The 24,274-nt window shown below is 41.4% G+C and overlaps 1 protein-coding gene across 1 annotated transcript; it reads right to left on the bottom strand.

Annotated features, from left to right (window-relative positions):
- Positions 1 to 468: 468 nt before the first annotated feature.
- LOC121694342 (filaggrin) lies at positions 469 to 8,940 on the bottom strand. Its single transcript, XM_042074467.1, has 7 exons — positions 5,642 to 8,940; positions 3,881 to 5,393; positions 3,557 to 3,585; positions 3,049 to 3,177; positions 2,811 to 2,877; positions 2,567 to 2,674; positions 469 to 2,463 (listed from the first exon to the last, which is right to left on the bottom strand). Exons 1-7 carry the CDS (start codon positions 5,776 to 5,778, stop codon positions 1,894 to 1,896), a joined length of 2,553 nt encoding a protein of 850 aa, XP_041930401.1. The 5' UTR covers positions 5,779 to 8,940; the 3' UTR covers positions 469 to 1,893.
- Between the last annotated feature and the right edge of the window lie 15,334 nt (positions 8,941 to 24,274).

The following is a 24,274-nucleotide window of genomic DNA, read 5'->3' as shown; positions in this document are numbered from 1 at the left end:
GGTTTGAATCCTATTACATTAACCCCTCCAATGGAAATTCAGGCCACTGTCTATTCAGCAGACCTGCCCTTAGCGGCAGCTTCAAAAGGAGGATTTGAGATGAGGTGACGGGGAAGAGGGAGCTGGTCAGAGAAAGAGAGAGAGAGAAACAAGCAATGAAAAAATGTTGTTTGTCAAAATGGTATATGTACCAAGTAATTTAGGGTTAAACCGCAAAAGGTCACATAAAAGTCAAATGGGTGCTGTACCTTGTCCAGAAAACTGTGAGTGGGAAATGAAAACTGACCTTGCATCCACTCAAAAATAAATTAATAATAATACCAATAATTTTTGCCTAGTCCTTACAGAAATTATAGGACTTTGCATCGTTGGTGCAGGTCACAGCTCGTTCTCTAATAATAATAATAATAATAATAATAATAATAAAAAGACTGGCTCACTTGTTGGATGTAGATCCATTTATTAGGCTTTGTTAGGTTTGGTGGAGCATACAATTTGAAAGCAGTTTTAAACATGTAAGGGATATATCTCAAGGCACAGGATATTTACATATGTTGTACAAATCAACAAGTTTCATGGGGGGGAACATAACATAGTCTATGTCTGAATTCACCTTTGATTTCTTAAGATAAAAAAAGTTGTACAGTCTCACCAGATTTGGGTCTGATGGAATGTTGTAGCAGATGTTATAACCTGCAAGGATATTCTACCATGACATTTTTGAAACGTAACTAAGCATGAAAGAAATACGACAATACACTTATTACAGATGGTTCTTTGGAAGGGTAGATAAATTCAGACATACACATGGTATTGTTTGACTCTCTTGAGATATGTACAGTCTATCCAGAAACTAGGAAACATAATCTATATTATAACTGCATAATTATTATATACACAGCTTCAGCACTCTTCAAAGGCAGCCTCAGAATAGCTAAAGCACAGTACACTTTACCACCACAGATTCACAAATAATCACAAGTCATGAGAAACAAATGTGGCATAATTATAACAATCATAGACAATAAAATGTAAATACAATATTTTTGGATAGTGTCTGTAGCAGCGTCAAACATACAGCAGTCAGCATGTCTTTGAGGCTGCTACAGTACCCATAATGCAGCTGGCATCTTGGCATGTATAAAGCCCTTTATGATACACACTTAATCCTTGGATGCTATGGGACAGTAATCTGCAACAATGTGTAGATCACGGTTTAGTGAAACCACTGTATAATTTCAGTATCCAAGTAGAACCAGACACACATTCACTTAGCGACTATAATCCCAGCAGCAGACTAAGCTAGAAGCAGTGGGTGGGTAGAGCAGACTATTATTTTAATCACACATATCATGATTTTTTTAACAAAGCTACTACACTGTAAAAGAAAATGTAACTGGAAAATTTACTGGTATGTTTCTGCCAACACAATTACTGTACATTTTTCTTTTCATATCTTTATGATATCCCTCACTTGCCAGTGAATGGCAATATTTGAATATTTCAAAGAATTGTCAATAAAAAAAGATACAAGATGTACGGAAATTGTACTGCCAGATTTACCAGTACATTTTCCTGCTCTTATTTCAGATTTATTTTTACTCTGTATGCTTAGTGAGTTACACTGACCAGACAGACTTGGTAATGGATTTAAATAATAATTAATTTCAACTTAATTACAAATAGGGCTATCACTTGTTCTGAACATCTATCATTGAGCAATTACATGTCATCAGCATATTATTGAGTCTTTACAACTGTATCTTAAACCAGCACTTATACACAGAAGGCATACATGTACAGTATTTTTTTTTTTTCACAAGTATTTGGGCTCTTTGGGTACTGACCCATAGCCTTGGCATAATAGCTCTTTCAGAGGAGCTACTGGTCAGGTTAATGTCCTGGTGGTGGTCCTGCCCAGTCCAGGGCACCACCGCCTCTCTCCTCTTGGCCTTCATTGGAGGGAGGAGACATCTGACTCATAAAATTGTCCAAAATCCTTTGTGCTGTAAGGGAGGTGAAATCATCCCCGGGCTCCCCTCCGCCCGCTCCCCTGCCTGTGCCACCCATCTCGTAAGGGTTTGGGGGCACCTCTGGGTGCTGGTGCTCGTGGCTTTTGGCCTGAGCATCACTCATGTTTTTAAACAGTGCCATGCTAATTTCAGCAACAGTGAAAGGGAGCTGTGGAGACCTGGAGCTTCCAGCAGCCTCCATGTCCTGTCTGGTTCCGCACCCCCTGTCCTCTCCTGACCCAGGCCACTCTGCCTGGTCTTGTTTCCATGGGATAAAGGCCGTCGTCCTAACTGGCCCGGACTCAGGCCAATCAGTCGATGCCACCTCCACTGTCGCCAAAGCTGACTGGTTGTCTTTGCTGTCCTTCATAGTGGTAGAGCGCAGAAAATTCTTAACACTGTCCTCAGATTTGAAGTGCTTTTGCAAGAGCTCCTTGATCAAAGCGGGAACCTAGGTAACAGAACACTAAAGCAATTATTTGCCAAGCAAGCAATCATTTGCTAATAAATTAGTCCTGAACCAACAATGCTTGCAGCTACTACTCTCCACTTACATTGATGTTCTCCAGTGAGCTGATGGTATTTTGGGCTGTGTCCAGCTGCTTGGTCAGTTCCAGAATCCTCTGTAAGAGGTACTTCCTCTCTGAGTTCATACTCTCCATCTATCAAACCACACAATAACACAACATTGTAGAAAAGTATTTCATAGGTTTGACCATTGAACATGTGCATTTCTACATCATTCTACCATCATAAAAAAATGTAATAATTTCTGACGTGGATGACTGTGAATCTTACAGCTGACTGTAACTTCTGCTCCAGAGTGCTGCTAGAGTGTTGGGAGTTGGTATAGCTCTCCTGCAGTCTATAGATAACAGACAAGGACATTATTTAGGACAAGCATCATGATATTAATAATTGTAGCCTATGACCATGTACATGGTTATCTGTGATGAAATGTTCAAGAGTTGTTAATGGTGAATTGGTATATGGTAAATTGATAGCCTTCAAAGCATGTTTTATGTGCACGCCTAACCTCTTGTACTTGTCCTTGAGGACTCCGAGCTCCGACCTGGTGCACTGGAGCTCGGTCTCCATGTTCTCTATACACGCCACAGTCTGCAGCAGGTTCTCATGTAGCTCCTTGTTGTATTGCTCAAGCAGCCTGCAGAAGATGAATTTGCATTTATTTCTCACAATATGTCGCCAGTGTGGTTTCAACCGGATGCTAATCCCCATATGCGTGGAAAACAAAGACACCATTCCACTGTGCTAAGTTAGATTCATTCTGCTGTTCTAACAGCACCATACAAATCATGTAACTAATTGCAATGCATTACAAAGCAGAGCCTACAGTTCAGAAAGGCCGGATGGATATTAAACATGCCATTATTATGAGATAGCAGGCAAATAGAGAATTGATTGGCTTCAGGCTGGCTGATAGATTGTAGAGCACCAGCCAGCTTAAAGCACAGGAAAACTCTAGGCTAAAAGGTCATAATCAATAAAGAATGACACAACACAGATGAGAAAATAACACTCACTGAACTCTGTCGACAGAGCTCACTGAATCCTGCAGCGAGAGAGAACAGATAAAGGACAAAGAGAAGGGAGAGAGAGAACAGATAAAGGACAAAGAGAAGGGAGAGAGAGAGATCATTACAGGTATTATGCCAAAGGAGGCAAAGAGTAGAAGAGTGAGAATGGCAGACAGAGAGACAGCTTTTTCTATTTCCATGCTTCATTACAAGCTTTCTTTAATGTCCAGTTAACATATAAGTAAATCTACATGTGTTTGGGTAAGGGTGCCTATAGGCACATACCTATGTTCTTATGTGCATATTCACGTAAACATGTGATACACTCACCCGAGATTTGGAGTGTCTCCTGTGGCCTGGATGCTTCTGCCTGTCGCCATGTCCAGAGCTGTGACTGGCACTGGACGACTTGCTGGAAGGAGACTCGTAGTCGGGTCCCGCGGTGTGCCCGGGTGGAGGTGGGGAACCCCTGTGGTCTCCATGGTGACGCAGTGATGGGTTGTGACTGCCATGGTGTCCATCACCGTGCTGCTTGAAGTGATGGTGTTTGGACTCGTGTGAAATGGTCTCAGAGCTTGTGCTGGTGCCATCAGTGAGCCTCTGGTTATACTTCCCCTGGTGCTGTTTGTCCTCTGTGACACCCTGTACTTCCCCGACAGAATAGCGTTTTTTATTGTTACCATACTGCTGGTGACCGGCAGACCTTGTGGGGCTCCCAAGATTAGGCTGGTGCTTCCCTGAATGGGAGTCACGTCGTGCATGCGACTGTGGATCAGGATTACCAGACTTTGCTGGACTCTGATTTACAGTCTTTGCCATGCGCTGCTTGGATTGCTGCATTCTTGAACCCTCCTCTTCCTTCTTCCCACCACCAGGGGGCTCCTTACGCTCCTGATGAGGAGATCTCGGCGACGTTGGACTGGAGCCAGGGGTGACCCCCAGTGTATTGAGCCTGGAGGGACTTATAACTTGACGCGTTATCTCATCCAAAAATGCAGAAAACTGCAGCTTTGTTTTGACAAAATTCTCCCTTATAACCTCTACATCGTTTTGCTTTGGGGTGCCCAAAGGCCCCCCACCACTTTGTTTTGCTGCTTGCTCCCGGTTAGACAGCACCTCCATCGATTTGGCCTTGCGGAAGTTCGCCCGTTGGCTTGCTGCCGACCCGCCGTCCTTGTTTTTAAGGATGCCTTTGCTCGGGAGCTGCATGTGGGACACTGCCTTCTTGGGTGTAGCTCTGGCCCCAGCACCCACCTCAGCATCATCGCTGAAAGCCAGGCTCCGGCCCAGGCTTGCGGTCTTGTAGAGATTCCCGTGCTCCATATGGGGGTGTCTGTCCCACCCGCCATGCCCGTCATCACTGTCGTTGCCCTGAAGGAGCCCCTCCTCACTCTTGCTTTGTCCACGATGGAGCTTGGACAGCTTGGGGCCGTGCTCTGAGCCATGAGGGTGGTAGTGCGAGTGCTGACTCTTGGGATGTGGGTGGCTGTGCTGGTAGTGCGGCTTGTGGTGTGGCGAACACTGCTGGAATGGTGTTGGGGATCTCAAGTCATACTCCACGCCCTCCGAGTCCCAGTCACGAGACTTGCGTCTAGGCTCAGCTATGTTGGAGCAAGAGAGAGAGTGCTGGGGCTTGTGCATTAAGTATGTCTCGTCTTCCAAACTTGGCTCTGAGGACCAGGATGATGATGATGAGGAGGAGGAGGTGGATAGACTGGATGAGGAAGATGACCTGTGTTGATCCTCAGCTTTGTGGTTGTTAATCTGATGGTATCCATGGAAACTGTGGTCATGGTGATGTGCTCGGTGATGAGCATGGCTGTCACTGTGAGATCCTGGAACACTGCACAAAGGCACATCGCAAAATAAACATGGTGATTGAAGAATAGGGAAAATAGGGGAGTGATTTTTAAAATTCAGAAGTGACACAGATGTGTTAATATATGGCAATTTCCTAGGGTAGAGCAATAAGAAATAAGCAATAACCAATCAATACCTAAATCAATGCCTATAAATCACATTTCCTGTGTGGTAAGACCTCATGCTTAAACTGATAATATAGGCCTATAGTGAACTTCTTAAAAAGCTTACCTGTGAGGTGTCTTGTCATGTGACCTGCGGTCATGGTGATGATGCTGATGGTGAGGATGGGGACCGTGTTGATGGTGTTTTCTGAGTTTTACGTCCTCCTGCGAGGGTTTGTGAACTGGCGTGAAGTACTTCTCCATCACTAGGCAACTTCTTTTTCAGCCAGCGCAATCAAAACATGAAGAAGGCTACCTTTCTTGGCACTAGGACAGCTACTTCTTAAACGAATCCCTTAACGTTAAAATTAGGCTACTTTTTGCTGAGGCTATAACTCTGAATTTTTGCATCCAAATGACGTGCCATGCATTCGATCGTTTTTTGTTTCCAAAACAAACAGAGAAAAGTTAATCACTTACGTACACATGCTAAGTGTCTGAATCTCGCAAATTAACTGAACTAATACCGAAAAGAAAAAATGTTACCTTGACATATGTGTATAATTAAACTACCTCAATTAGATTTCATAGACAAAAAGGATTTTGCGCAAATCATCCAACCGCTTGGCACATCCGCATCCAGATCATCTGTATGCAACTCTTTTAACTCAACTATCTCTGCCTTAACCTAGACTACCGTCTAGCTCTGACTAACTTTTTCTCTGTGTCCAAACAATCACTGTGAGAGTGCCCTGTGTGCGTGAGAGTTATGGTACTCCCCTTCACCTCATCTCTCCTAGCATCCAATAAAAATCTAATTGTGATGTAATGATGTCACATCGAAGCCACTGACAGTGTGGGACAACTGTGCCCATGGGTTGATGATGCTGGAACAAATCGAACTTAACACCGGAACAGAACAGGACCTTTGGGTTCAAGCCATGCTTCATGTCTCATTGATCTTGCTTTTAACTGTAGTGAGTTATCCTTCCGTAGCCTACTCTGAACATGTTTAATCACGCAGCTTGTAGTCTACAACTAGTCTAGTTTAAATCCACAGGCGACTCGGGTACAAAACCATGCAGTGGTATTGATGTCAAATTAATGTAATGTAATTAATGTGTGTTAAGTGTATACAGTGTATGTATACACTTAAGCTTTGCTGAAGGATATTATGTGATTTAGGTTAACATACAGACCTGATGTTAACATCAATCAACGAATAGATTACATTAGGCTATATTTTAATGTATGATAGGCTTTCCTTATTATCTTCATCTAATTTGTGTATATCTAATTCTATTATTTACAGGTATTTCATAATCATATTATGAACTGTTGATAATACCTCCTTCCAATGTGGACCTGTGGGCACTTTATGTTCTTATTCTAAACACACTCACATTTTCCTCCATAGGCCTACAGTCGTTTGCAAGAGGCCAGTATGCAGGGCAGTTTAAAGAAGAAGCTGTTGTTTGTTTTGTAGCCTACCACACCCATAGCTTCTCAACATTGCCACCCTCTTTCGGTGTGAGGGCCATCACTAGCAATCTCCCCTGAGGCTTCTCCCATCCCCCTAGTCCCACTCCTGTATGATCAATGCGCTGTTGCATAAACAGAGTATACACTAACACAATCAATTTTGGAGCCTACAATACAGAACTCTCCCTCTGCTGGTGTCTACATACACATAGGTCCATATGGCAGCTTAAGAATATGTTCCAGTGGAAAAATAATAATCAAAGTTCAGTATCATTGACTGTAGGCTATTTATTTTGTCAAGAATTTAGCTATATTTCAATGTAGTTTACAAGCTTATACAAGTCAATTCCAAGAACCTAGTCAAGTTTCAGTTTGAAATGTGAACCACTGTCCAGAAAAAAGTAATTGTGGCAACCCAACATTTCTGAGGGCAGTCTTGTAATGCATAATTTTCTGCAAGCACATAGGTATCCTAATCTCCATTCACATTTTCATAATCATAGCCTATGCCCTTTGTACTCTCCCTAGATGTTACATGAGAAGTATTGGCTGGGCTTGGCCTGTGTCTCCTTACAGTCTCTTCTCCCATCCCCCATCAGGCCATTTTTGCACCTCCATCTTAGGTGTTTTATTTTGAGAGCTTCCCTTACAAAAACACATTATAGAGGCTGAGAGCACTAAACACTGCCATCAGTCATGACTCAAAACACATGTGACAAATTCGATATTTGTTTCATCCCCAAAATATGTATTACATTGTGGCATTGTCGTGGTGGTAAAATAAACAAGTAACCTAAACATGTAGGCCTACTCGAATGGAAAATGACTACAGGACACTCTGCAAAAGCCATTCTGTGAAGCAATGTGCACATGTGCCCATGGTGGAAGCTGTTACTTTTAGTAGGAAATGGCATGGGATTTTAGGCATTGGCTTTTACAAAATACTATACCATTTGTCAACACCCTCCCCCTTTGAAGTGCCATAGGTGCAAGGATTGTGCTCCTATTGTAATCTAGAGACCACTTTAGGAATGGCCCTCATATTAGAGAAAGACGCTCAACAGTCCAGTGACAGGATTACATAAAAACTCCCTAGAATGTCCATAGAACATACCAATCTGCACATCAAGGCTCATGTCCCCAGCACTTTTCAGTACAGCCTGATACCCATAGCCTCAGTTCTCAACTTATTTGGCATTGTTTGATTGATCATCTGATTATTAGGGTAATTCTACCCTCACCCCAACACATGCAGTTAATCACGTAAGCTACACTGTAGGCCTGGAGTGTCTGAGTCTCGATGATTAGGCTTTGATTTCATTCTTTGCAGCTACATAGGCTAGACGGATTACATTGTTTTTTGTCTTTTGATGAATGAACTCTGTATGCTGAGCTCTTTTAGAAATAATAGACCATCATAAACCGCGATTACGTGGCCTGCAAATGATGCATCCACCCCAAGATCTACCCTTGGGCCAGCACCTTTTTGCTTTGTTGTTCTTTTGGGACTGCTAAATACATACAGCAAAAGGGCTAAATACGATGGTTTACCGCCACCTACTGGTTCAAAAGTAGAAAATTCGAAAAAGAAAGAGTCACGTAGACCAAAAGCCCAGACACAGACGTTGCGTAACAAAATGCCAACCTAACCAAAATCTGCATATAATAAAGTAGACATTCTTGCCTAAAGTAGTTCCTTTCTCTCTGTAGATTACACTTGTCGATCAACGACTTAAATAACCCTACCAATTCCAATAAAAATGGTCATAGAGTAGCCAAATGGCATAAACGACCAAGTCACACCCTACGGAGTCATCAGATGATTACTAAAATCAAGTACGTTGAGAATTTACCAACAATACAAAGCTTTGTATTCACTGTTTCTGGCGTTGGGAAGCCCAGTGATTTTCTAATTTATTTTATCTGAAACTATCCGTCACAGCCAACTCCCATGTGGGGGTGAGGGAAGTAGTTCCAGCGTTGAATTCTTGTTCAAACCGGTTTAAGCAAGGATTTTTCACCTCTGTTACCATATACATGCGCTCAGCAAAGGGCTGCCACTGACGTCAGCTGTTATTTTTCAAAAGGTCTTAAGACAATGAGTAAACAGACTCATCACAAAGATATGTGCTGTTGAATTTTTGATAATAGTATTGTTTCAATGTATATTTCCCTAATTTGAATAGTTGTACAATAACTGTTGGCGAGAGATTAAATTATGACCCCCTACAAATCACAGTCACTGATTTATTCAATGCTTTAGCAGTGAGATCAGTTACAGAAGAGAACATTACTAGGCCTCGTATTTAAAGCCGGTAAAACTGATGAAAAGTCAGAGGTCTGAGGTTATAACGTCAGAACATTCTAGAATTAACTGTAAGGTTCACACATCTACCAGAGCGACTCTGACTCAGTCCATGTTATCTCTGTATAGTTGTTCAGTCACTATCTTCACCCACAAAGATATAGGAACATTAACAAAACGGTAATATAGCCATGATGTCGTTTTCCATCGACCCATGCCAGAACAAGCTGATCTTTTTTAACAAGGCACTGCAGTATTTCGTTTGCAAAACAACCGGACTATTTCTTGAAGCGTAGGCATACAGGGCGGACGTAAGGTTCTTGAGTCGTTTCCTATATAAACCGTTCGCGTTCACTGCGTATTTTAACTTGGGTGCAGCTTTCGTCGCGGCTATCGGTATCGTTCTTGTTCACTGTCGTAGTCTTTTTCTTTAATATTGACGAGAGAAACTAATTTTCTAAACTGTTGAGTTATCTTATGCAATATTAGCTGTTTTAAGGAAGTGATTGTTTGATTTGGAAGCAAGTCCTGTCAGGTTAAACTGTTAACGTTAGCTAATCAGCTAATATATTATAGGATAGCTAACGTTAACATCAAGTAAATTAATGGCATAGTTTGCCTCTAACGTTAGATAACAATGGTTGGACGTAGTTCTGTTTAAATGCAAGAATAATGTTACATTTTAACAGATTTTTGAGCAACTGAGTTCATGTCAGCCACGTTAACGTTAGCAACTAACGTTAACTTACAAGCCAAGATTGCTTACGGTAGCTCTATGGTAGTTAACGTTAATCAGTGAACGTTAACGTTAGCCGTATTGGGCGTCAGAAAGGCCTAACAAAAACAAGTCTTAAGTCATAGGTTTTCTTTATTTGCTCTAATTTTACTTCAGTAATAACTTCAGATATGTCAGATATTGAAGATTTACCCGTTAAAAAATATATATTAACTTTAATACAGATTGATTTTATCGCTAACGTTATGTTAACCGAAGGCAATAGCGTCACGTGACCATTGTCGGTTTTTTTTATCTGATTCATGTGTTGACAAATGTCAAGACTAAAAGCTAGTGAGACATCTAACGTTAGGTATGACTACTCTTTACGTCGAATGTCACCTAACATTTAACGTTAATAGGTAACATTAACGCTAATTGCCATATTTGGTATGGGTATGTTGCCTGTAGTGAAGGAAGTGTAGTCCAGAAATGTTCTGAGACAGCTGCATCAGTCAAAATGGCGCCGCGTCTTTGTGAGGAAAAGGTGACGCAGTCATAAATGTGAATGAAATGTGTGTGAGGTAATGGAACGTTGCGGAAGAAATGGTCGTTGAAGTGTGAATCGGTTGAAGTTTTAGCGCAATGCAATCAAGGCGCTTGTTATTTTAAAACCAATACTCCCGTATTTGGCAGTCTACCAAGACCTAAATGTAGTGTTGAACGGCACCATCTGGTGACCGGCTATGGAACTTTTTTTTCGAGATGGCGATTAAGCAGAAAGCGTTGCTTGTGGTTCTTTCAAGAGTTTGATTTGTTTTCATTCATTTTATTTTTGGCGGTAGCTGAAGATTACCCTGCAAATGTTATTTGCTCTTCTGTGGAGAGAAAAGACTGAGTTTATTAGAGTAACATTACTCTCCAAATGGACTTAGTTAGTGGTGAGCGTTGATCTAGAAGAATTTCAGGAGCAGATGGCAGGACCTGGGAGGACCGAAGGGAGCCAGAGGACCACCGGGCGGGATCAGAGGGAGAGCGGGGCAGAGCCAGAGGGGAACCAGGGAGGATCAGAGGGAGGAAACCAGGCAGGCCCAGAGATGCAAGCAAGGAGGAAGTGTCCACAACCAGAGGGAATCGAGCATCGCAAGGCAGAGTAGTCATCCTTGTGCAGATGGTCCCCTGAGGCAGCAGTCCATTCCAGTGCAGGCCAGAGTGAACCAAAGATGGGTCCCTGGGTGACATCAGAGGCAGGGAGAGGGCGTACAGAAGTAAAGGGGGTCACCAGCTAGCTTCAAAGTCATAGGAGGAAGGTGTTTGGTTTGTATGTTGGGTATAGGTATCGCTCCTAAATTAAAACGTAATACGCCATTTGCAATTGTACAACATTTTACTCGCAAAGCCCTGTCTTTTCTTCTTTCAGGCGTGGCGTTTCACGCGTTGATATTCCCCCCCGTCACCTGTTCCCCTTGTTGGCTGAGTGGTTTCGACTGAGATGAGTGCTGTGGTGTGTGTGCTGGGGAGACGACTATCCCTCAACCTCCACAACTTGGGCATCGTTTCGATGTAGTCCTTCGACTGGAAAAGGCGTCTCTGTTCCCTTTGAAATTCAATAGGTTGTGTTAGAAGGCATCATCTTTGGAGATCGTGAGAAGTGGGAGTTCGTCTAATCGTCTTTGCGACCTCTGTCTCCCACTCCGTCTGTCCATCTACATATTCACGCTGATGCAGCTTCCTATACTGGTAACAAGCTCTGAGTTTGCATGAGTTTTAAATAAAGGGAGTAACTATTCCCTCTATTGCTAGTAAATAACATTTTGGATCCTCTGAAATATTTATATTCCTGAGGTAAACCTGGAATTGAGGTCATACTGTAGCTTTTTTCTTTTTTTTTTTTAAATACTGTTTAAAGTGTTGTACATGTTGAGTCAAGTTGGTCTGTAGGGGATTGGGAGGGGAAAACCGCGTTTTCGAGTTCTTTTTTCTACAGGCTCAACTGGCTTGGGCGACTACACCCAGCGCAAGTTCCACAATAGCGTGTCCACACACTAGATTGCACAGCAGTATTGTTTGATCCAAAGGATAAGGATGTGCCTGAAACGGCAGCCCTTTTGGAATGTAGGAAGGTATTTGTAATGGTCTTCTAGTGATTTGGATCTTACTCTATGTACATCTCATACATTTTACATGTTTATTGGGGAACCATGTCAACTTGCTGTGGGAGGGTGGGGTGTGGGGATTTTAACCTAAATGTCTTCCCTAGACTTCACAGCTCTATTGTAAAAGCGGGGTTTCTAAAGAAAAGGTGCGAGTAATCGTGTTTGGGAGTGGAGCCACCATTGTACCTTTCTGCCGCGCTTCGTTCTGTAACAAGTCCGCCATCACACCAGCTCCTCATCAATGCCGGGTAACATGAGGCACAAGAATCTGAATGTTGAGCAGTTTGATATTTCAACTTGTAAGGTGGCTTTATTCAATTTCTGTTATCTGTCTTATTGATGGTATTTCGAGGAATACGAAATTGGGATATGGGGGCCGGGGAACTACTTGATTTTGACTTTTTCAGATTTATTTAAAACTACCCGCCCCCACAAAGATCTGGTGGTCCCTCCAAAGATCCCTCCTAAGGTGGAGCACAACTGATGCGTACAGGCTCAAGGCGTTGTTACCTTGTTCGTATGGCAAGTAATCTGTTAGTGCTTTATACAAATTGTGTGCTTGATTCATCTTGTATGTACTTAAGTGCCATTGAAGCTTTCTTGACTTGTAGTAAAGAATAAATGGTGTTGTGGGGTTATACTGCATAATCTAGGGTGGGGTGGTGCAAGGTGTGTTTCTCCCCTTTGCATTTTCCAGTGTACAAGCGCTTTCTGCCAGCTGAACGGGAGGTCTAGCTCTTAGAATGTAATGGTTTGCTTTTCCCACCTGACTTCAGTCTTGGATCACGTAAGCTTGTAAAATGCTGCTTATCTTGTTCACAATTTACTTAATTACTTGCGTTTAAAAAAAAAAAAAAAAAACTGTATGGGCTTTGCCATTTGGCATTTCATGCATTGTAAGAATGTATAAAAAGCGATCTGTAAAGCATATTTGGTAAATAAATACATAGTACGTTGTGATGGAATACATTTTGGTATGCATTTGTTTCTTGGGGTGTTGGGACTGGGGGAACCTCTTGTACTTTTTCAGGTATTGTAAACTTGGAGCATTTTAAGCACGAGACCAGGGCTTGGTGGCGTTCTTTCCGAGTGGAAGTGAAGGCAGATAAGTGAAAGGTTCATGCATCATGGGATTCATCTAACAAATTAGTCTTTGTTAAGCAAAGTTGAAGAAACTTTTTCATGATTGCAATTTCTTTGAAAAGAGATTTGAGACACTTGTATAAGTATGTAGTAGTTGAATTTAATCCATATTGTGTAGAATTTGGTGATCTCTTGAACGTCCCTTAAAGCATAATGGGACTCAAATCTTAAAGATTTGAGAGCAGGAAACCCATTGAAGACCCTCTTGAGGGTTGTATTGTTGGTATCTTGGTCAAGGTGTTTGGGTGGGCCTAGGGGGTGTCTCTTTTTGATCTTGCAGAGTTGTACAGTGCCCCAGTGAAGATTGCCATCACTCGGATGTGTTGACGACAGGAACAACCAGTCCTTTGAACTCCTTGCCAGGACTGCGCACAGTTTGTGCTCTTTTGATAGATCGTGTTAAGTACAGCAATCTATTTAAACTAATTCAGGCATAGGCTCCGTCACAAGCTCCTGCGCAACTGTGCAGGAGCATAGTTGAAAAGACAAATGCTTTGCAAATGCATAGCATGTATGTAGTGTGTATATAGTCATGCAACTGTGTGACAACCCAAAGTTAATGTGACTGAGAAGCTGTGCAACTGTGCAGCTTTAATTGGTTTGGACATTTTGAAAACCTCAGTGTTTACTACATGGCTTTTAGTCAAATGTTGGGTAGGGGAGAGGGTCTTTTGCACTCTTTTTTTTTCTTTCACTTGCAGATTGCGCAAAACCATGCTGCTGTGTATGAATGGTGTGAAGTCCCCTTGTGGAGTGCATTGAAACCAGGTGTTTGTCATTTCATTAGAAATGTTCCTGCAATGTCAGTCTGGTTCAATGGAAACCCTACAAACTGCTACCTTTACTCTACATTTCATAACATGCGTCTTTGAATAGTGCCTATAAGCATCCATTACTCATAACCTTGAGCACATGTTAACTCCGATGAGTTAGTTCCTGCAAATGTTCGTGTTCTTCTATGTGTTTGTGGTGGGAATGTTTGTAGTAGCTTCTTATTTCAGATCACTCATCTGTCCACTCCATTTGCAACTGCACCTGAATGAAAGGCTGCCTGGGAGCTGTCGGCAAATGAATGAGTCATCACTGACTGACGACCAATCCCTCTGCGCTTGAGCTTAGTCCAAACCTCTGAAGTCCTTCACCCGAAGTCCTTCTCTGCGTGCTGTGTGTTTGTCTATCCTGTTTTCCCCCCTTCGTTTCTTAGGCTAAATTTCCAATAGGAGCCCCACATTTCTCGTGTGTCTGGGAACGCCCTAACCGTGTGAAGCACTGGGAATCATTTCCTGTCCAATCAAGAGCTACAAGCTTGTCTTGCTGCTAAATGAGCCTCAGGTTGCTGTTTCTTGGTGTCAAGTGAGGTCCTCTTAATTTTAATTTTCCCTGGTACGTGTTGCAAATTTAACTTCATTTATTGCATGAACCTCGGCTTTGCTTAACACTGATGGAAAAAAAAACATGCAACAGCTTAATGTAAAGTCATTTCATTCTAAATACTACATGCTAGAGGGTGGTTTTCTTGGGTGTGTATCTGGGGAGGGGTGGGGCGCAACCAAACTCTCTTCTTTGCAGATAGTTTCAATCCCTCAAAAAAGCACAACTGACCCCGCTTGCAACTGATCAGACTGGATGAGTGAGTGGATGTTCGTCTTTTTCTAAGCAGCACTCCAAATACTTGTCTTCTGTGAGCGTCAGCAACTTGAAGATTATTGCGCCGTTGCTTGGTTTGTACTATACAACCATAGCTTGCTACTATACATTTCTTTATAACGGGGGATTTTCGATCAGATTGGGGAAGGGGGGGGGGGGGGGGGCTGTAAACTATCCTTTCTCTTGTCTTTTCAGCTTTCCATGTTAGAAGGCAACGCACGTCTCACTTGAGTGTTGAACGAAGCGTCACTGAGCAGGCAATGCAATCCATTTCTGATTTGAAAGGTCTTATGTAAAGTAATTCGGCAAAAGAAATTAAGAAGCAAAAACAAATCTACCACATGGCTGAGTTCTTGGGAGTCGCTGGGGATGGGGGAAACCTGCTGTGTTTTGTGTAGTTCTAGGCTCAACGGAAAGTCAATTCACCAGCATTGAACACCGGTATGGCGCTTTGGTGTGGTTTGTATTTTCACATAATTGGTTCCATATAAGTTATTTTTGACTTTGTATGGTTTGGGGGGGGGGGCGGGCATGTAAACTTGTTCTGTCTTTGCCGTTCACAGCTTTAGGAACGTACCTCAAACCAAGGGAGCAATTCAAATCTCGCTGATGAAACAAACGTGATAAGTGGCAATTTGATAGCTGACTCCAGAGTTACTAATTTCACATGGAAAAAATCTGATTTCCTTAAGCAGTACTGGAGAAGTAGATGTATGGGTTGTGCAAGGGATGGGGAAACCTGCCTTGTTTCTTCTTATAGTTTCAGGCCACTCGGGGAGCCGAGGCGAGTAGAGCAGCAGGTGCCAGGTTTTTCTTTTCCTGGAGGAACAATCTTGTTTGTTCCTCCAGGTTTTGCTTTTTACCCTGGTTAACAAAAAAAGCAAAAGGCTCCGGTGGTGGCACTCCTGTTCTTCAGGATGGGGTTCGATTCCCTGCGGCGTCTTTGCTTTCCACCTGCTGCTTAGTGTAGGGACTTTAACTGACAACAATTGGGTTCATACCATTTTAATGCAGAGTACACAAATGTAATAACTGCTTTGTGCATGTTGCTCAAGATGTCCATTACTAGTGTGGGTACCTGATCTGCACGGGTTACCAGATCTGCATGATTACGTCACAAAATAAATAAAATACATTCTGATTGGTCTATTAGCCGTGGCACTTTCAGAATTTCATTGGTCAGAATGTTTGCTGTTCGATAATTCGCCTGAGTTTATTGTTTTCCGCTGGCAAGCCGCCCAATCACCCAAACACCGATAGGCTATACCTACCGTTTTTGTAATATAAACAAATAAAACATTAGTTGCAGTATTACATTGCAAACTTCTAGCCTGTCAAACCTTGAAATAATGAACTACCAGCTAGCCACCAAACATCAATGTACTGTCTTACTTATAGGAACGTATTTCCAACCTTAGTGTAGTGTCACTTAATAGCTAGCCATCAAACATCGATGTTATGTATGTATTTCCAACCTTACGTGTCACTTAATATTAATTTCTATACAAACCAAGACAGCAGATTCCTAAAGAAACACAAGCACCCACACGTGTATCTAAATTGGCTATGTACCAAAAAATACATGTTACCGTGACTCAAAGAGCTGTAAATAGTGTTGAAGGCTGCGTGTAGAAATCCGCTTGGAGCTCCAGTGGAAATTTGAATTGTGAACTTTTAGCCTGTCAAACCTTGAAATACAGAACTACCCAGCTAGCCACCAAAACATGCAGTCTTACCTACTGTTTGTAATTTAAAGAAAACATTTGTTGCAGTAGGCTCCTAAATTGCAAACTTCTAGCCTGTATATACGGCTCTTCTATTTCTTACCACTGCCACCTAATTATATATTATCGCTTACAGCCCGACAACATTCGTCAGTGAATCTTTATGGGCACTGCGGTGACATGAGGTTAAAACGAGACCCTCGATATATCGGACATTACAATTTCTGTAATATGATTTACATGCAAACTACCGGAAACATTGACATCGTTAACCCAACCCTTGACAAAACCAAATCAGACTAAAGAAATTGACGAGCTATACATGTGTGAATAAAATGGGCAGCAAATTAAATTAATTTCTGTGAATCTTACTTTAAGTACCTTTAGTTTAAACCAATGTTTTCTTAAGTTTAAACACGCCACTGTTGTAATATGATGTCTAGGCTACCTTTGCTTCTAATTATACATTTCTAAAATACATAATTTCCATTACCACAAATGACCGCAAAAAACAAAATTCCAGAGTGGACATGTTTATTAGTGTCTAAAGTGTTCCACAATGCGTGTTGCATCTTGTAAAGATATTCATGAGAAATCAAGCTTCAGTGTCCATGTCTGGTTGGTGCCAGTCCAAATGTAGATCACTGTCCATTGAGGCCTGTCAACCTGTGAAAATAAAACCAACAATCAGTGTTTTAAACCGGTTTTAAAAACTGGAAGAACTTTAGCTTAAAGGTCTATAAATACTGAGTCTGAAATAAGGTTTTTGTAGTTTATTAATCTCTGTGCAGAGATCTCATAACAGTGTTTCCTCTACGTTTATTTCAGCATGGCGGCCCACCACGGTTTAATTAATACCGCCATGGTATCAGAATCAGGGCAGACGCACAATGTAGCTGCAGTTGCTTTTTAAACTAGATGTACCGCATAGCGGTACAAAATATGACCGCCGCTCAATCCTGTACATCTGTTCTGCGAAAATAAATCACACTAATCAATTTGTATCCATCTTTTACTCCACCCCCCACTCTTGAAACTTTTGTGTATGCTTGTTTGGCATGCCTGTGTGTGCGGCTGCACAGAAAGTAGCCTACTGGCACTGCAAAGGTGAATAGATTGTAGAAAAGCCAAAAAAGTTGTAGTATTGTTATAAAACCTTTAAAATCTCTACACAATCACAAGTAGGGCAGTTCATCACAGTTCATCCATTGCAACTGGATTGATGAAAGGTCACTTACACCTGTAGGCTACATTGTATTTGGGAAAAGCAGAAGGTATCAGCATAATGTTATATTTTTATTTATTTATTTATTAATAAACAAAAACATCTGTCAGTTCCATGCAGTTTTCAACAGCTATCAAAAACAAAGGTCATTTTTGGATGGATGGATTTTTTGTGAATGTTTCTTCTTCTACATAAGATTGTAGTCATCTTTAGTTCATGTGATACTTTATTGTCAATGCACAAATTAAGTAAGCTTACCAGTAGTCTGAAACGAAATGCAGTTTTACATCTAACCAGTGGTGCAAATAACTGACATGTCCAAATTGGCCTTCGTGAAATGCGTCGCTAGACTGTTCACTCATTTTAACGGGCCAGGTGGAAGAGCTGATGTCCGTTATTGTTCGTGCAAATATAGGCTGATTCATGTTCCCTTGCATTGTGTAACTACGGCCCATGGTTAGTCTGGCTTTCACCATACCAAGCTCAATCTTTTAAGAAATCAAAAAATAAATCGCCGGCAGATCAGGCTGGATTCACCCAGCCTAGTCCATGGTAGGCGCCCGATATTGTTTAATTTTCCAATTGAGATATCCACGCTCTGGTTATTCTAAATGCAAAAATGCATCAGGGAGTTATGACAAAACCGTAACTTAACAAACTAGATCCTAATAGAAAGCTATTAGCTTCCCTAAGCTACAGGTAGGCCTATTTACAACATAAATTGTCAATAGGCTATGCTGGCGACATATAAAATCTCCTTTGGAAACCAATGGCTTACGCCTTACAGTATCAAGCGGACTTAAGCTGCCACATCGTGGCGAAAAGTTTTAATAAAATTCACGCAGCTCCGTGAATCACGGAAAGCGCGAATGAAGTAGTCACTTCTAAATGGGACCCACTACACAGTAGCTTAAGGTTTGTTGCTAAAGCAGCCATAATGAAGGTGTCATTGTTTGGATACTTAAAGGAGAATTCCGGTGTGATATTGACCTAAAGTGTATCGAAACATGATACCGAGTGTGAACGTATGTCTCATAGCCCATCTCGGCTTGTCCCCTGCACTCCAAAATCTGGCGCTAGTTAGCCGATGCTACCAACATCTTTTTCAGTAGTGGTGCTTCGGCATCGGGCTAGCCATGCAAATAAATCACTGTTTTACACCCATTTACGAGGCTCAATGTATCTCCACACTTCATTGGTAGACTTCCGAGGGCCCTGACATTTAAAACGAGACATTGAGAACTTTGAAAAAGCACTGGTAGTTTACTTACAAGACGATTTATACAGACAGTATCTTCACGAAGTTTAGCGTTTGCAGCCATCTTGAATTTAGTCACGATAAGTCGAGCAACGAGTAATAATGAACAGCTATGATGAGGGATCAGATTCCAAAAATAATTCAGTGGAAATGCATGGATTCCAGTTGCTGCTACTGGAAGAAACTGGAATCCATGCATTTCCACTGAATTATTTTTGGAATCTGATCCCTTATCATACCTGTTCATTCTTACTCGTTGCTCGACTTATCGTGACTAAATTCAAGATGGCTGCAAACGTTAAACTTCGTGAAGATACTGTCTGTATAAATCGTCTTGTAAGTAAACTACCAGTGCTTTTTCAAAGTTCTCAATGTCTCGTTTTAAATGTCAGGGCCCTAGGAAGTCTACCAATGAAGTGTGGAGATACATTGAGCCTCGTAAATGGGTGTAAAACAGTGATTTATTTGCATGGCTAGCCCGATGCCGAAGCACCACTACTGAAAAAGTTGTTGGTAGCATCGGCTAACTAGCGCCAGATTTTGGAGTGCAGGGTACAAGTCGAGATGGGCTATGACACATACGTTCACACTCGGTATCATGTTTCAATACACTTTAGGTCAATATCACACCGGAATTCTCCTTTAACACACACATGCGTTTTAATCTCACAGACTACTACAACTACCAAGTTGGTGTCAAAGCACATCGATTCCCCTCTCACACCCTGCACGCACTTAAAACAAATAAACAGGCGTCTCAGTCTCACGCATGTATAGCCATAGGCAAAACTGTATCAGACCGGTGTAACGTTGGTAAATCTTCCATTGCACAGAATGATTTTTGTAGCACGTGCAACAAATAATATTACGATTATGTGTACAGCCCTGCCTTGGATACATCTCTCAAAGTGCGCTCTAAAATATTTGGTTTAGATGTAGATCACGGGTGCGTTAATTTTGAAAATGAGTATTGAAGTAGCCTAGTGGGTGTTTGGGAATGAACGTTAACTCAAGATGCTTTTTGAGACTTTTTGTGGTCCTAATGCAACACTTTACAAAGCACTGACAGGGCCACCAAGTGAGGCTATGTTCAATTCAACTTGGTAGCTTATCCGTCTGGTCAATAGCCTCGCATTCACGCCACTTTAATCGGAGCATCACTACTTTTTACATCAATTATGGTGCCAGTTAACCTCCATACTCCATGGGAACATGAAAGTAAGACTTGTATAGTTGAAAGCCCACTCACCACATCAAGGTGCAGGCCACGAGTGGGGTGTTAGTAGGACAAGACACCTGTCTCTGCCGGGAGTAATGTGGAGTAAATGCTGAAGGTGGTCTTTTCCGTTGAGGCTTGACGGACAACAAAGAACAACAAAAGACAAACAAAGTTAGGACAATCATTGACAAGGACATACAAACTTCACAAGGACATACATAGAAAAGCATGACCACTGCTGTGTATAACATACATCGAACTAGAACAGGAAGTTTTCATGTGTTATCATGTTTATGATTAAAATGTATTCGCTGACGCTTTTAGTCCTTGGTTAAAACATAATTCTCATAAATCTCTGTTTCAGTTGGTTTCACCTAGCTCGAGTTACCAGGTAGCCACAGCGCTACAGTCTTGGGGCATGAACATGGGCAGTAAGTGTAACGGCTTCTATCAAATCCAAGAGCGCGCAGAAAAAGCGGAAAGTTAGACTAGCCAGCCAAGATGCAAAGATTGAAGAAATTAGTTCTTCTATCCACCGAATTCATTGGATATAGGAGGAACAGGATGAGATTCTGAGAATGCAGTGAGAGAAGGAAAGGTAACCTAACATGCCTTTTAGCCCATGCAGTTGATGTATTGGCTGCAATATGCAAAATATAGCTGTAGCGAACCGGCACAAAAGTAGCCTCCCGTAATACTCCCATTTTATTCAAAGGTAGAACGCTACTGACAACTCCAGGCTTCCACACATGCTTGTTTGTTTACACCGAATACAAGCTGGAGTGCAAAACGAAAGTAGGCATAACGTTTGCCTACTGCCCCCATCAATGCAGATATTTCAAATAAACACTAAAAGTATAAAACATATATCCTTGATTAGCCTATGTTGGGTTTTGTGGAAGAGAAAATGGACTGTTTTAGTAGTAGTATTAGGCAGTATGCTGTCAGATAGGTCACCATGGGCATATTTGGATTGATTCACAAATAAATAAATTAGCCTACATTTGGCAGGATACTTGATATATATAGGGAAACTTGGCAGGATTTCCCCCTCTGCTGGAGAAATTGTGCATTATGCTATTTCAAACTGTGGGAAAAGGTAAAGATAAAGCACATGGATTTGTTTACAAGCTAGCGAACGGTTAGCATAAGTTTGGCAGAACTATGTGGATGTTACAAGGTAAGAAACACGATTTAAAACGAGTTTCTTGTTTCTCACTTCTCTTTCCGGGACGGTAAGTCTTAATGTTGCAAGGTTGGTTTTCCGCCTGGGGACGCTAGGCGCAGGGGGAAAGTCACCATTTTCACCGGAACAGGTCATTTAACCATCCGAATGATTTCTAAACGGGTTTATTACGTTGAAATAGTTGTCAAGTGTCCCTTTAATAAACAGGCTAAATGCAAATATGGCAATGTATTATATTTTACATTAACAAAATGTAGGAAAATAGAACAGACTGAAAATAAAGTAGGCATTGATCTTTGAAATTCTGTTTCCTGTAGCCTAAATGTTGTCAGTCATTCTTAATATTTGCAATTGGTGCACTGGCATGTTTAACTGTTAGCTGCAGTATAATGTTACATTAAGTTAAGTAGCCTACAGAACTGACTGTGCGCCCAAATTTTTGTCTGTGCTCCTAAATTTTTTAACTTGGGCGCACAAGTGCTCCTGAAAATAAATGTTAGTGTAGAGCCCTGATGCACCAGTTGTCGAAATCATAGAACCAACTGCATCACGGTAACTCTGTCTCACTGAGCCTGTGAAGACACTCCCTGATTCTTTACTGATTGCAATGAACGGGTTGATCTTAGCAGTTTCTAAAATGTTTCTTAATTCCTTTTTATTTAATCTCTTCATTGGGGCTGGAACCTTTCTGTGAACTGTAAATAACAGATGCTGTTGATGAACCCATTGACACTGTACAAGTGACAAGTCACCTTTTTGTCTTGAATTGATGAACTGTTACACTTACTATGCCAAACCAATGTCTGTTTTTTAAGGATCAGAAACAAACCTACAAACTTGCACTTTACAATATTTATGGAACTTGTCTAACAAATGCTGTTGATATTGAACCCAGTTACTCCATTTCCTTTATGCCACACCAATGTCTGTTCATCACTTTATTTTTGATGGCACTGAACTGAAAATGTTAATGGATTTTTTCTGTAAATTTAACTCATTAAAACTTGTATCAAACCAGTTTTTGTCTATGCTGTCAAACGTGGATTAGTTATGTTCCCAGTTTTTATATTGGGTGTCATCACTTTATAATATATCATATATCAGAATATTCTATTACTGTTAAGCCCACTATGAATATTAAAATACACACAACCATGTTTCCTGTATCATACAGCTTTTCTACTGGGAGGTTTACAACTTATTCTGAGTCAATTTACCCAAGTTTGTCACTAAACCACATAGGCCTACTTGGAATACCCCTCAGATGTCTGAATGGCACTGATCTCACTTAAATGTTTATGGAACCTTTCTGTGGACTGTGAATAATGCTGTTGATGGAACTTTTCTGTCAACTGTGAACTATATTTAACTCATTAAACTTGTATCAAACTAGTTTTGTCTATGCTGTCAAACATGGATTATGTTCCCAGTTTTGATATCGGACGTCAGGTCACTTTATATCATATATCAGAATATTCTATTACTGTTAACCCCACTATGAATATTAAAATACGCTAAATCATGTGTCCTGTATCATAGCTACATGTATGACCTTTGCAGCAAAAAAAACCGCGTGAGAATCTGTTCGGTATTCAGTGAGATATGATTAATTAAGTGCGCTGACAGCTCATCTCACCGGCCAAACAGATTACACTGAGTGGAGTGGATGACCGGTCCAAGATGGCGGCTCCAAATCTCGTCAGCGCTAGTAAGGAGTAGCGGTCGATGCGGCGTCTATGTATATTATGTCTATGCTCATGAGCATGCCCCCAAGAGTGTGGTGCTATGGCTGCCTGGTACAGAGGTCCATGCGAAAATCGAGTGGACAATGGAGAAAACGCTTAGCTTACTCCGTTTATGACAGAAATTAACTTTGGTGCCAACATGTTGTAGAAACACAACCCACAACACTGCCTTTATTTGGTGCAAATCTCCTTTACTTTCGTTGGTTAGGCTATAGTCCGCTATTCAATAGGCACAATGTTTTTGGCCAAGTTTTGCTTTAATCCAATTTACCTTCGTTTCTACTAGTCGTTGCTTTTTTCCCCTGCGTCGAATTGCGATTGAGTGCGCATCTAATGTAACAGTGGTGTCTCTGCGGAGACATCCACTCACCATGTTTCATTTTTGCTGTTGTTGCGAGCGAACTAGTAGGCTACGATATGGGAAATGCTTTCAATACGATCTGTATTTCCTTTCCCGATACACGTAAAAATAAAAAAAAACAACGATTTCATAGGTCTACAACTAAGATTGACTCGATCGAGTGATGGCCACATGAAAACCCATTCATAAGTCCTAATAGCTCGTCGCTTAACGCGCAAATGGTTGACCACAAACCAGAGGCTACTAATGAACCGTGGCGCTTAGCTATAAACTGAGGAAAAGGTTAATAAACACACATGTATTAACTCTACCGATACACGTAAAAAAAAAATAACGGTTCCATAGGTCTACAACTGTAAGATTGACTGACCGAGAGTTGGAAAACCCATTCACAAATTAGATTGTTAGCTAGCCACTGTTAGACTTACATTTCTTCTCACGAAATAACTATGCTAGGGTAACATTACTAATAAAATAGTACACAAAATGTTATGAATATGTTGTTATTGCTTATTCAAGCGTAACTCTCGCCAAAATGCATCCTAGGGTGTTTTTGTCCATGTACCCGAGTCAAACTTTCGTGAATGGGAGTCG

Source organism: Alosa sapidissima, chromosome 20 (assembly GCF_018492685.1).
Source record: "Alosa sapidissima isolate fAloSap1 chromosome 20, fAloSap1.pri, whole genome shotgun sequence".
Taxonomy (NCBI): Eukaryota; Metazoa; Chordata; class Actinopteri; order Clupeiformes; family Clupeidae; genus Alosa; species Alosa sapidissima.
Note: the sequence above shows the minus strand (reverse complement) of the source record. Positions and strands in the feature narration are given on the sequence as shown.